Below are 12,947 nucleotides of genomic sequence, written 5' to 3' on the forward strand. Positions count from 1 at the left end.
AAATGCCCTGGTCTGTAGTTCGCCCTTGTTAATTGTAAAGAGAAAAAGGTCATGAGCTCTAGTTTCTACATCCAGAGACATTTTGCCTTTTCCTCTTCCTCCTCATAATTTAGCTTTGACGAGACGGGGGCCAAAGTCACTACCATATTCAAAGCCATTCGCCTAATGTTCGGATTGACGACAAACTCTAATTAGATAGAAGCACAAATATTTTGGTCGCGAATCATAAGCCCGCCAAAAAACCATCACTTTTACACACAAAGCAATTGAGCAAATCGCTACCTATGGCCAATGCTTTATCAGAAACTTGTTATCAAGCCAATGCACAATAGTATGAGGCTCGACAAAAAGCTCAGTTGTGTAACTGACAAAAAGGCGACATATCATTCTTTAAGGCAATACCTGTGCTACAAAATACTCTCAAACTGTCTTAGATCAAAGTAAATTCTTTATTTGTCTCCTGAAAAGAATTTCTTAAAAGCTCTCCTTCACATCCATTACATAATCGGGCGATGATGGGTCGGACTTCACTTCTCCGGGACCAAGAGGACCTGCAAATTAGAGGACTCTGTCTTGGAGATCATTTATGAAGGAGGACGCAAAGGACCTTATTCTTTCCAGTCTCTCCCGCGATGTTCTTAAGGGAAGAGATATCCTGCTGAGCCTGTGAAAATCAGAAGGCGAAAAACTAAACTTAGTACAAACCCACCTGATTTAGCCAAAAAGAGAAACCAGAAACTAGTGGCAGATGAAAACTCAGATGAAATTCATGAAGACACAAAAGGAAACAGTAATTAAATTGGAGAAGCCAAAGAAATCAGAGTGAGGTGGCATGGGAACATGATTTCAATCACAAGGTGTGGGGCTTGGATCCCCCATCACAAGGATGGGACTACTGCTTCAATAGCTAGAAAGTGTCCAGGCCATACGAAGCCACATCCAAGTTGCAAATCTATACCTTGCAATTAGGATTACAGTATATATTCCTAAAAATCAGCCCAAAATAAGTACCACGATTAAACGAAAATGCTGCAGCATGGTAGAACATTACCTGAAAAGAGAGCCTGTTGATGAGGTCACTTGCAGAAATGTCCAGAGCAGAATCTGAACTGTTGCCAAAAAGATCAGCACTGGAGATGGCAGAGGAACTCTGTAACAACAAACAAAAAGAATGTATCACATCAATTACTGAATATTGGAGACCCTTGTCCATGGAACAAATTCATAGTTACCTCTTAATAGACCCAGAGTAATTTCTAATACATCATGAGACTTCAGCATTAAGGTCCAGAGAAGTCTTGTTAATGCAGGGAATAGTGACATCGATTTGGCATTCAGTAAAGTTGGCTTCTTCAGATGGTTACCACTAAGTAAACAGAAACCAACAAAGGTGTGAAGTCAACAAAATACTCTCTCGAACCTATTTTTGAGCTGTGAAATCCAAATGATCAGCCTGAGCATTTCATTGTAATGCTACATATAATATGCAACCATGAAATTCAGCCAACACAAGGCAGCATTACCCTTAGTTCTTACCTTCTTACGATGCCGTGGTTGTCGCTGCGCCTCGACTTCGGCTGGTTCTCCCCTTGGTGGTGAAATCGTCGTAGAACGCCCTCGCCACGAGCTTCACCAGCCTGTCCATTCCACAGCACCATGAGCAACAAAGCAACAATCGAAGGAAACCCCAATCCAATCAATGAACTGAAATTCCCCCCTTCCAAAACTGAATCAAGCAACAACACAACATCACTCGAATCCCCTGCGGAATCGAAGGATCCACCTGATGAATGGCTCGATCGAGCATCGCTCCGCTGCTCTCCCAAGCGAGCAGAGCAGGGACGCTCGCTCGAGCGTCGCTGCGCTGCTTTGCCGAGCGAGCGTCGAGCGTCACTCCGCTGCTCTGCTCGCTCGGCAGAGCAGCCACGCTCGCTCGAGCGTCGCTCCGCTGCTCTGCTCGCTCGGCGGAGCAGCTCCAGCGAGCGTTGCTCGCTCGGCAGAGCAGCTCCAGCGAGCGCTGCTCACCCAGATCTGCGGCAGATTTGCGAGGGGTGGCTCTCGCCGAAGCCCTCTTCAAACGGAGAAGGAGGAGCAGCAGAAACTTACCTGGATTCTGAAGCTTCAGCCGGTGAAGGAGCACCACCTGTCGGCGCCGGAGAGTCAGTCGAGTGGGGAGGCGCCGGAGAGTCGGCGGAGTAGGGAGTCGCCGGAGAGTCAGCTGAGTGGGAGGCGCCGGAGAGAAGGGAGAGCCGCCGGGAAAGGGAGAGCACGAACAAAAGCCTTCGGGCACGAACGAACCCACCTCCAGAAGTGTTCCGGTTTTGTTCTTTTATTTTTGTTCCTTTTGTTCCTAAATGTGTTTGAAATAAAACACAAATTTTATGTTTCTTATTTCTCGTTTCTTTTTTGTTCTTTAAAAGAAAGCAAAAAAACAGAAACGCACACAAACGCATTTTTTTCCTTTTTTGTTCTCGGAATAAATAAAAAAACAAAAAAGTGTTTAAAAACAGAAAAAAAAAAAACGCAACCAAACAGGCCCTTAAGTGATTTCTTAAAAAGAATTGATGAAAATGATGAGGTCATCAAGGGCAGAACCGCAATTTTCTCGAACTGTTGCAGTTCAGCTGAAGAATATACGCATGTCTGAGATGAAACGAGGGAGGAAGAAAGAAGAGGAGCGACAGGAAGGAAGAGAGGAGGAGCGAATCGATCGCCGGCCATAGCTCGATTCCAAGCAAAACCCTAAAACCCTGCACCGGCGGAGCCGACGAACCCCCGCCGCCGCGCGATTGCGATGGCTCAGCCGCCGCCCGGCCATTACCCGATCTACCCGCCGGTCCCGCCGCCGCTGAACCCCGTGCCCGTCCCCGTGTACGGCCATCACATGCCCTGGCCCATGCCCATGCCCGTGCCCGTGCCGCCGCCGCCGCCGCCGCCGGTCCCCGCCCCGGTGCCGATGTACGCCGGCGCGCCGGCCAACGCGGCCGGCTCGAAGCGCCGCCGCGACGAGGGCGGGGCGGGGGCCGGGGCGGACGCGGCGGAGGACGAGTCGTCGGCGGCGAAGCGCCAGGCCGTGGCGCAGGACGTCATATTCAGGATCGTGGTCCCGTCCCGGCAGATCGGGAAGGTGATCGGCAAGGAAGGGTGCCGCATCCAGAAGATCCGGGAGGAGACCAAGGCCACGGTCAAGATCGCCGACGCCATCGTTGTGAGTGGAGTGCCGTTGGCCGGTCGATTTCTTGCGTGGTTTCGATTTTCTTGATGTTTGTTAGGTTTTTGTGGTGTTAATTCGAAGCGGGAATTGCTTAGAATGGTTGCCATGCTGAATTCGTGTGTCCGGAATGGTAAAGCTGAAGTTTTTGAACTGAGCTTGCGATTGAGATTGGATTGCTTGAAATTGTAGTTTCATGAGTTCACGCAGGATCGGGAAGGCCTGATTACGTGACTTGCAGAATCTTTTTACATCTGTTTCGATGATGTATTCCATCACAGAGAGAATTTTGCATGTGCTAGCTGAGGTTTTTCTACCGTCTTTTTATCGTATGTTTTGAGTGGAGGGTAGATAAAGTTTTGATCCTCCTGAATAGAAAGCCCGGTGATCGAAATGCACGTAATCAGTGGAGAGTAGAAGTTCTCTCCTTTAGCCTATGAATCTCTTGCTTTGAGAGCCCAAGAAGGACGACGCACTAGATTTTTATTTGTGATTCAAGATTCCTAAGTTCCCCGTTCTTTAGACACTGCATGGTCTGGCATAGTGGCCTATGGAATGCCAAGATTGCGTGCGTGTTTACAAGCTTAAGGCCATTCATCATCTTGTCTTGGGGCAATATCCTGGAGTTATAAATTAAACCTAACCCAAGATTTCATTAAGCTGTGTCCATTCTGTTAATAATGCTAATGTTACTGAAGAGAAACGGTTGCTTATTTTGACAAAGTGGCTTTTAATAGGCACCGATGGACGTGTATTCCTCTTAGTTGATCTATTGAACGTCAAGAATGGAAGATACCAAGAAATTAACCATCTGTTAAGGGCTAAAAATGTTACCTTTTCTTGAACAAGAAGCTTATTCAAAAATGTAGTTTCATAAAGCTGTGAGGTGCAGTTAGTCTGTTTTTGAAACTTGATATATATACTGACACTAACGATCTTTTGCAGAGACATGAAGAGCGTGTAATTATTATAAGTTCTAAGGACAATGACAACAATGTTACTGATGCAGAAAATGCCCTACAGGAAATAGCTACCTTGATCCTTAAGGTGATCTTCTCTATTATGGCTCATCTGGACACTCTTTGTTGCCAAGCATGTGGATGTGCATGTTCTTTATTTGAGCTCCTTGAGTAAATGATGTTAAGAAATTAATACGACAGGATGAACGATCTACCCAAATTATTTTAGTGTTGTGGAGGAGAGATCAATCCGTTGAGTTAAATATCAACATAATCTTCCTGCCTAGGTGGATAGTAGTTGTGAATGAATACTTATAAGTTATGAAGGAATGATGCATGTATTCGCATCACTTGCCAATAGGCAATGTCAGTATATAAATGGGTAATTGTCGAGATGTTCAGCAAGATACTTCACTATTTTGCCCTTCCACACCAACTAATTTCGAGGGACCTTAGGCAGTGTGCAGGCTGTTTTAGAAACAGTTCTTTTGTTTTAAAAGGCAGAAAACAATGTTAACCTGATTGATGCATTTTTTTTCTAATTAATGGTTTTTATAATCGTTCTTGACATTAAGCCTGCATAAGAAATTACCATCGATGAAGCTACGAATTTCGCTCTGTGGTCCTGTCTTGGATTTCAACAGCTAATTCTTTCTATTTGGCTTAACTTGTGATCAATATCTGAGCCTGGTAGTAATAACAATATGTTTATTACTTTTGGTAAATAATGTATATATTTCTTGTTAATGCAAGTGCTCCTTACATGTGTGGACTCTGAGGTGCATACTTAGGTGCATGTTGGACCTTTTTTACTCTTTGCGAGTTTCATTCTTGGTGCTGAATGGTTACTTCCATGTAGTGGAAAGGAAAAATGGATTCGTAGCATCGTTGAAAGTAAAGTTTGCTAAATGAATATTTGGACATGTTGAATTGACGAATTGGTATCAATAGCTGAGGGTTTTATTAAGTTATGCAGCAACTGAGAACTGCCCTGAATAGACCTAAACCTGGAGTGATTGCATAATGCTGAGCTGAGGTAACAAATGAGAAAGCAAATGGATGGAAATTATCCACTTAATGGCTCCTGCTTTGTGCCTTTTGACTTTTGGAAATGATATGGAGCCCGTGGTAGACATTTGCCTTTAAAGAATAAGTTGTCATTGAGGTACTAATTAGGGCGTCTATTTGTGTTTCTGTCATGAGTAATCTGATTGAATGGCAGCTTATGTAAGAATAGCTGAGAAGCATAATTGAGCATGGCCCTGTCCTGGAAATGAACAAAGGGTGACTAGGACAGAGAGAATGAAAATTCAAGAATGTATCGAAGAATATAAGTGGGTGCTGGAAGAAGAACCTGGCTGAGTTAATATGTTCTCAATGTTCAAACCATTCAACTTATTCATTTGGGTATTCAATGGTAAAGATGGAGGAAAATTCGAAGTTTGCATTCTTTAACAGCATCTGAAGGATGAAGCACTTGAAAAATGAGTATGGATTGAAGTGAACGCACAGAAATTTTTCAGCTCTGTTAAGGGATTTTTTTTTCTCAGGCCTTTCCCTTATATTTGTCTTCCAAATAGGGTTTTTGAATCATATTGGTACTTGAAAAGGTAAAAAGTTTATGGCTAAGCTGACCCCTTCACCCCTCCCTATATTTCTTATACTTTCATGCCTTGATCCTATATTTGCTAATCTCAGTGCACTTGGATAAGTACTGTCCCATCCCCTTTATTTATATGCATTAAAGTCATCTCCTCCCACTCCCTCAATCTTAGCACCCCGCCCCTGTCCCCACCCCTATTCCTCGATTGCCCACCCCCAATCCCCATTCTTCTCACTTACTTTCCGTTGAATACTCAGGATGTCGAGGGACTCTTTGGACATGGTCCTCGATTCAGGTAGAGACTGTAGTACCCGAGCTGGGCTTGTCGCCTCTCGGTAATCTCTCTCTCTCCTCTCTCTCTCTCCCCCTCCCCCTCCCTTCCTTCTTCATCTTGTCTATAATCAGAGTTTTCACTTCATTCCAGAGTCTCATGTCTGACTTAAGTAGATTGTGCTGATGACAGCTTGTCGGCTGGATTTGTTGAATTGCTAGTATTTCTTTTGAATACCGGAACCCCTAATTCAAACGTTATTGACAGCTGATAATACATGGGATATATTAGAAAGTGGCCTGGAAAAAATGGAAAATCTCAAATCACATTAGGAGCTGTCACTGCACCATGCAATGATGTATAATGAAATGATTAGTGATAATCTGGCCTTTATGTTAGTTCTAGTTTATGTTTGAATGATTTTCCTTTTCAAAGTTAATTGCCGGAGGAGTGGTTGTCATTCTAATGAACAGGCAGAAAAAGTGATTTCTGGTGTCTTCTAAGTTATTCCGAGAGGCCAAACATCAACTAATTTCAATTCATGATGCTGAATGATTTCTGATGAGAACTTCATGTCGCAATAGTAAATGGCTTTGACTCCCTCTTGAACAGGAAGACGATGGTAATTCTGAGGCATCAAAAGTTGGTGCGGTGCATGTGGCTGCCAATACATTACGGCTTTTGATTGCTGGAACTCAAGCAGGAAGTCTGATTGGGATGTCTGGACAGAATATTGAGAAACTAAGGAGTTCTTCTGGTGCTACAATAACAATTTTAGCTCCAAATCAGTTGCCATTATGTGCATCTGCTCTTGAATCTGATAGAGTAGTACAGGTGAGCCTTAAGGAACTGGGGTATATGGATAAGTATATTATGAAAAGTTTGATTTCAAGTGCTGTGCGGTATCTCTTTATATAGTTTGTACTTTGTTATTGTATTTAGAGTGCCTCTTCAGTAAATTGCCTCTTGAGCCTTCATTTGGTCTAAGAAAGTGGACATGGGTATACTTATCAGTACATTCTTATGTTTCCCGGCCTTGTGCTGATACAAACATAATCAACATCTTGTGCAAATTTTGTTCGTGCATCATATTCAATTGCTCTTCTCATCTGCTTTTGATGAGTTTAATCTTTATCTGTTTTCTCCTTTCTTTCTTTGTGGCTTTGCACAGGTTTATGCATATTAATTGGAATTTAAGCTAGCCTCAGAGTGCTGTTTGCCTTTGAGACTCTTTATTGGGTTCTGACCATTGACTGAGCGCTTGTTTACATGCAGATCTCAGGTGACATCCCTGCAGTGCTTAAGGCTCTGGAGGAGATAGGACGTCAGCTGAGGTCTTGATAATTAGATTGACATTGTTAGATTTCTAAACACGTCTCTTAGCATTTGGAATGCTAACATGGATTTTTTCAAATGAATATTTTCCAGGGAGAATCCACCGCGACAAGTGATCTCCATCAGCCCGGCATACAATTATAATTTGATTCGTCCAGCTCAACCATATGTTGATCCTAATTCAGGTCATCTGACTAATTTATGTCAAAAACTGCACACGGGATTATTTGTCACCTCTGAATCATTGTGACAATTGCCTTACCATTAGATTACAATGTTTCAGCTGATTATGTGACGTTCGAGATGCTGATATCGGAAACACTAGTTGGAGGTTTGATAGGTAGGAGTGGCTCCAACATATCAAGGATAAGAAATGAGTCTGGAGCAACGATCAAGGTAAGCAAGCCTCTTACATTATCATTTTGGAGTGACGAATAAACCGTTGCTTGCTTTTTTTGTTTGTATAGATTTGGCAAACATTTAATTGAATCTGAATCATGTGGCCAAACTATGTGTTTTCAATATCTTTTATTAAGTAAGCCATATCATTCTTGGTTCTATTCTGTGCAAGTTCCCTTCATCCAGAAGTCATATCATTCCCTAATGTGATACTTGACAAATTGGAATATGTTTGTCATGACTGGCTAATATGGGCTTCTCTATCTTTACAAGGCAATTTTTTTTTTTTTACATTTTATCTTTCAGCTTCATTATTCTCTACTTGCGTAGGTTTATGGTGGAAAAGGCGAGCAGAAGCATAGGCAGATCCAGTTTGGTGGTACTGCTCAACAGGTATCATTTCTTTCATTTAGTTATGTTATCTGTCGTGCTACCAGTTATTGCATGTAATACAATTGGTAAACTTGAAAGCAATCAATTGCATAGAATGGAGATTTGTCTATAGAAACCAGGAGTTTTCGGATGGAGCTACATGTTGCCAAAATGTGAATGCAATCGTGGGATAGGCATTCTAGAAATCATATTGACTGAGTCTATAAATATCTTGCTGGGGCTCCATGAATTGTCTGGACCCTCTGAAGCAAAATTGTTTGCCAAGTTCATAGCAGCCGATATTATTATCCATGTTCTCTGTACCTTATGCTGGCAGGGGTCCCCCTAAATGGTGCAATCATTTGTGATGACCTGCTTTGTCGGTTGCAGAATCTCTGTAACTTTTGGCTTTTGTGTTTCCAGTTTTCAGTTAACATGCACCATGTTTTAATTGGTTATGGTATTAACCGTTCAAGGATCATGTAAAGGATGCAACAGATTGGCTGACTAACCCTTAGATTGGATTTTAAAAGAAGCATTTGCGAGCTACCAATCTTCCAATATCCCAGTCTTTTTTAATTCCCTTTTTTTGTGAAATAACAGGTGGCACTGGCCAAACAGAGAGTTGATGAGTACATCTACTCTCAATTAACGCAAGTGGATGCTCAACAGCTTATTTAAAATATCCTGTTCCATAGGACCTTTACTTCACCTGTAGATTGTAGTGATTGGTAGTTGGATGGGATTGCCTTACATCCACTAGCTTGTTCCTTTTTAGTGTGGTCACATAATTTTGGCAGGCAGGGCTTGATGTTCTGGTAGTATTTTGCATGTTTGTTTATGACCATAAGTTAGAGGTGTTCTGAAAGATGTTAGAGCTTTTCCCTTTTCTTTTGTAACATGATGTTTCAGCATGACTCTGCATCTCTTTGGAAACAAGTTTTCTGTATCATGCCTCCATTGTACAGATTTTAAATCTCCATGAGGTTCTTTGGTCTCTCTCTATATCTCTCTCTCTCTCCCTGCACATACTGGCGTGTTTCAGATCTTTGGTATGCCAGAAGTCGTGTGCTTATGTGATTGAGAGAGTGAAGTGTGCTGAAATCAGTGGGTTTCCTACTGTAGTTATTGGAAGTTTCTCAAGGAAGCGGCTATTCATTATGTTTAAGTTCCTGTACGGCTCCCTCTTGATGATTATCTGTGGGAGATAACAACGCAACCGATGTGTTCATATTTTTCACGGATGATGACTAAATATTGTAACATGAGGTAAATCTAGTGTTTGAAAGACCATCGAATCAAGGACGATGTTTCTCTTAAGTCGTGATCGTCGGCCTCAGCTGTAAGTGTCGCTCTTGTCTAAGTATTAAGGGTGTGTTCATTTCAAATGATTCATCCTTCATGAAACAAGCAAAGCTTAAGTTTGTTATTAATCTATTGATTCTCAAGATGAGGGTGTAAATATGGCTGATTAGGGCTTATGGTTTCTACGAAGGATCCATGAAAGCGTCTGCTTACTTTGTAAGGTTCTTGGCTAGCTATTTTGACCATAAATAAACGTCCAAAAACGTTCTCTCAAACTGCATTTTCAGCAGAACCAAACACAAAAACAAAATTCACTTTCTAGGAAGTGGACTTATTAGGAAGACATTTTCCTCAACTATGAGCTTTCAGGACCCTAACTTTGAGGGTGTCGACATGCTTATGCATAAACGGTTGATAAATCAAAGCCCCTTAGTTGCCCAAAATTCCACATTTTAAGCTTCAATTTATTTCGTGAAAAATAAATTATTTAAATAATTTTTTTTTTAAAATTAGTCGCTTATATCACTTAAAAATATTGATCGATAAAAATAATTTGACATGAACTATTATTAATAATAGAAACATTTTTTATCGATTAATTATATTAAGTGATACCAACTATCACTTATAGGAAAATATTTTTTAAATAATTCATTTTTGAAAAATAAATGGAATCTAGAATTTTTAATCTACCTCACGAGACAAATCTAATGGAATGATTCTCACCAATAAGAGTAAATGGGTGAAAAGTTCTTGTTGCTAAGCATGTATTTTTGCTGGCTACTCATGATATCATGCATGCATTTGTATTTTACCTAATTTGCGTTTTTTGTTCAACCATCTCTTTTACTTTCTATCATGGACGTCCAATCACATATAGATGAGTTAATGTTAGAAAATCCAATCTATAAGTTTAAATTAATAAGCAGAAAATATCACGTAAGCATAAAGAGCATTTAGAACTTTGTTGTCAAGTGTGGTGTTTGGGGGACAAAGGACTTTTATGATAAAAAAAATTACCAAAAGAAAAATAAAAAATTTGACTGTGGGTCATAAATACGTACATTATGTACTTAAAATTTTAGTTAAATTCACATCAAAATAGTTTATAACTTATAACCTAAAATAAAATCCAAGTTTAGACTCTTTTTTAATGAAATTCAATCTTCTTTTGGTCATTTTTTAACATTCCCCAACCTCACCGCCCCCATGCCGCCGCCGCCGAGCCATTCCGAGCTCCCGTGGCAGCGGCCGCCGCCGCCCCGCGTCAAGCTCCTCGGTCCCTCTCCTACCTGAGCACCGACTTCGAGGTCTCACGTGTAAGTCGGCTCATCATGGCACATGAAATTTCGCTAACAGGAGATGGATGTACATTCGCAAAAGAGACAACACTGATTTCAATATCATGTTACATCACTCATATTAATACATAACAGGAGGTGGATGTACATTCGCAAAAGAGACAACACTGATTTCAATATCATGTTACATCACTCATATTAATACCACATTAAACAGCTATTTCAAGAGGGGAAAAAGCCACCAGCACATGCGGGCATCCTAGGATAACGACGCGGAGCCGGCTCGAATCATATGGCTTCGTAATCCATTTAGCTTTGACGAGGAAAGATGGTCGGCAAATCATGTCCGCGCACGTGCAATCATGTCCGCGCACGTGGATCCCACGCACGACCGGTTTTTGAATCGTAAATAACGTTGGTGTCGGAGGTTTAATCGCCAAAATCTAAGGCGCAAAATCTAAATCCAGATCCGCTTTTACGACCCCGCACGTGCAGTCGCTCCTCGATGGCTGCTTCGGTCACGTGCGCGGGCGTCGGGGAATGGTCCCCACCCACGCACCCCACCATCCACGGCTGGGATTGCGCCAATTCCTCGGACACCGACGAGCGCGCACCGTACGATGGGGGGGAGCTCGGCTTTAATTTTTATGTAAATCTCACGTGGGCTCCAGTTGCCTCAATAGATGGGAACACCAAAAGGTGGGTCTAAAGAAATTAAATGTTGGAATCGAATCATAACTATTGTTCGGAAGGTCGGGTCATTCGTGCTTAAGGTCTGACATGCTTCTTTTCTTAATATGGAAGGATTAAATTTGAAGGTTAATATCACAAAAAACCCTCAACTATGTCTACTATAACGCAAATGTCCCAAGCTTTCTTTATTATTAAAAATCATAAACTTGCTTATTGTGACACTAATACCTCAAATCATAACAAACCTCAAGTTTATACCAATGTGATAAAAGTACCTTGGATGGAATTATAATAAATGATATATATGTCACACATATATAAATTTTAGTTTTTTCGTGACAAAAAAAAAGTTTTGAGCATCAATATCTTAGTGGCTAAATTTAGGGTCTTTTGTGATATAAAAAAAAATTTTGAGTATTTGTGTTATAATAAGCATAATTTACAGTTCTTGGTGGTATTTGCCCCAAATTTGAAAATAAACCTTATTAACAAGTGTCTAAGGTTATACTAATTCAGTAACTAATCAACAAGAAGCTTGTCGGACTACATATGAGATTTTTTAGCGCAATTTTAGATATTATAGAATGGTCAAGAATCGAGATTGATTAACAAGATGAACGTTTAAAATTCTCTTCTGAATGGACTTTGACAAGGTTATAAAATGTCCGACCAATAAGGAAAAAGGCCTGCTATTAAGACTTCGTTTATTTTGTAAAGAATGAATAATTTAAAATATATATTTTTAAAAATGATTGTTTATATCACTTAGACTAATTAGTTGATGAATAATATTTTATTATCTATAATAATTTACGTTTTAAAAATTTCATGCATGGTAAATATATTTCCCGAATGATTATTTTTTGGAAAATATTTTCCAAATTATTTATTTTCCAGAAAATAAACAAGTCCTAAAATCATGTGTTCAATTATTTTTTATTTTCCATCTAAAATAGTTCTTTTTTTTTAGAGTTTTTATGATCCTTTTGGTTACTTTTGGTCGTTAGATTTCTAACTAGAACTAAACTGGATAGGATATGATATGAAATCTAGGGATTTTGTTATATTCTTTCAACCATTTGTTGATTGTAGGAATAAAAGTGGATATAATCACATTATATCATGTATATTGTTTAGTATAAACGGCATATTAATATAAATGAACAAAAAAATTTACATAGATAAAAATCTCTCGCAACACTCCGGCTCACTTAATTTTTATTTGCTTTTCATCTCTTTCTTTAGTTAATTTATTTTACATTTCTTTCTTCACATTCCATCATTCTCTAATAATATTTTATTAAATAGTAAGTTCTACTAATATATCCATAAAACTAATACCACAAAAAAAAACACAAATTGAAGCTTGTGACAAATTTACCAAAAATTAATTCGTTGACTAAAAAAAACCCCAATAAACTAATTTTTTTACTATCAAAAATCAATTTTGTTATATTAAATTAATATCATGAAAAATACAAACCGATATACCTATAAC

At 40.1% G+C, this 12,947-nt stretch overlaps 1 protein-coding gene and 1 long non-coding RNA gene across 2 annotated transcripts; one reads left to right on the plus strand and one right to left on the minus strand.

The window, feature by feature from the left end:
* Positions 1–226: 226 nt before the first annotated feature.
* LOC104446350 lies at positions 227–2,331 on the minus strand. The gene is made up of 5 exons (XR_005550958.1): positions 2,107–2,331; positions 1,537–1,637; positions 1,233–1,366; positions 1,052–1,150; positions 227–664 (listed from the first exon to the last, which is right to left on the minus strand). It is a non-coding gene; the product is annotated as an uncharacterized LOC104446350 (long non-coding RNA).
* A 279-nt stretch (positions 2,332–2,610) lies between these two features.
* Positions 2,611–9,153, plus strand: LOC104444436 (poly(rC)-binding protein 4). Its single transcript, XM_010058105.3, has 8 exons — positions 2,611–3,208; positions 4,157–4,258; positions 6,657–6,878; positions 7,320–7,378; positions 7,473–7,564; positions 7,663–7,775; positions 8,109–8,171; positions 8,754–9,153. Exons 1-8 carry the CDS (start codon positions 2,795–2,797, stop codon positions 8,829–8,831), a joined length of 1,143 nt encoding a protein of 380 aa, XP_010056407.2. The 5' UTR covers positions 2,611–2,794; the 3' UTR covers positions 8,832–9,153.
* The last annotated feature ends 3,794 nt before the right edge of the window (positions 9,154–12,947 follow it).

The sequence above is a fragment of the Eucalyptus grandis genome, chromosome 5 (genome assembly GCF_016545825.1).
Source record: "Eucalyptus grandis isolate ANBG69807.140 chromosome 5, ASM1654582v1, whole genome shotgun sequence".
Classification (NCBI taxonomy): domain Eukaryota; kingdom Viridiplantae; phylum Streptophyta; class Magnoliopsida; order Myrtales; family Myrtaceae; genus Eucalyptus; species Eucalyptus grandis.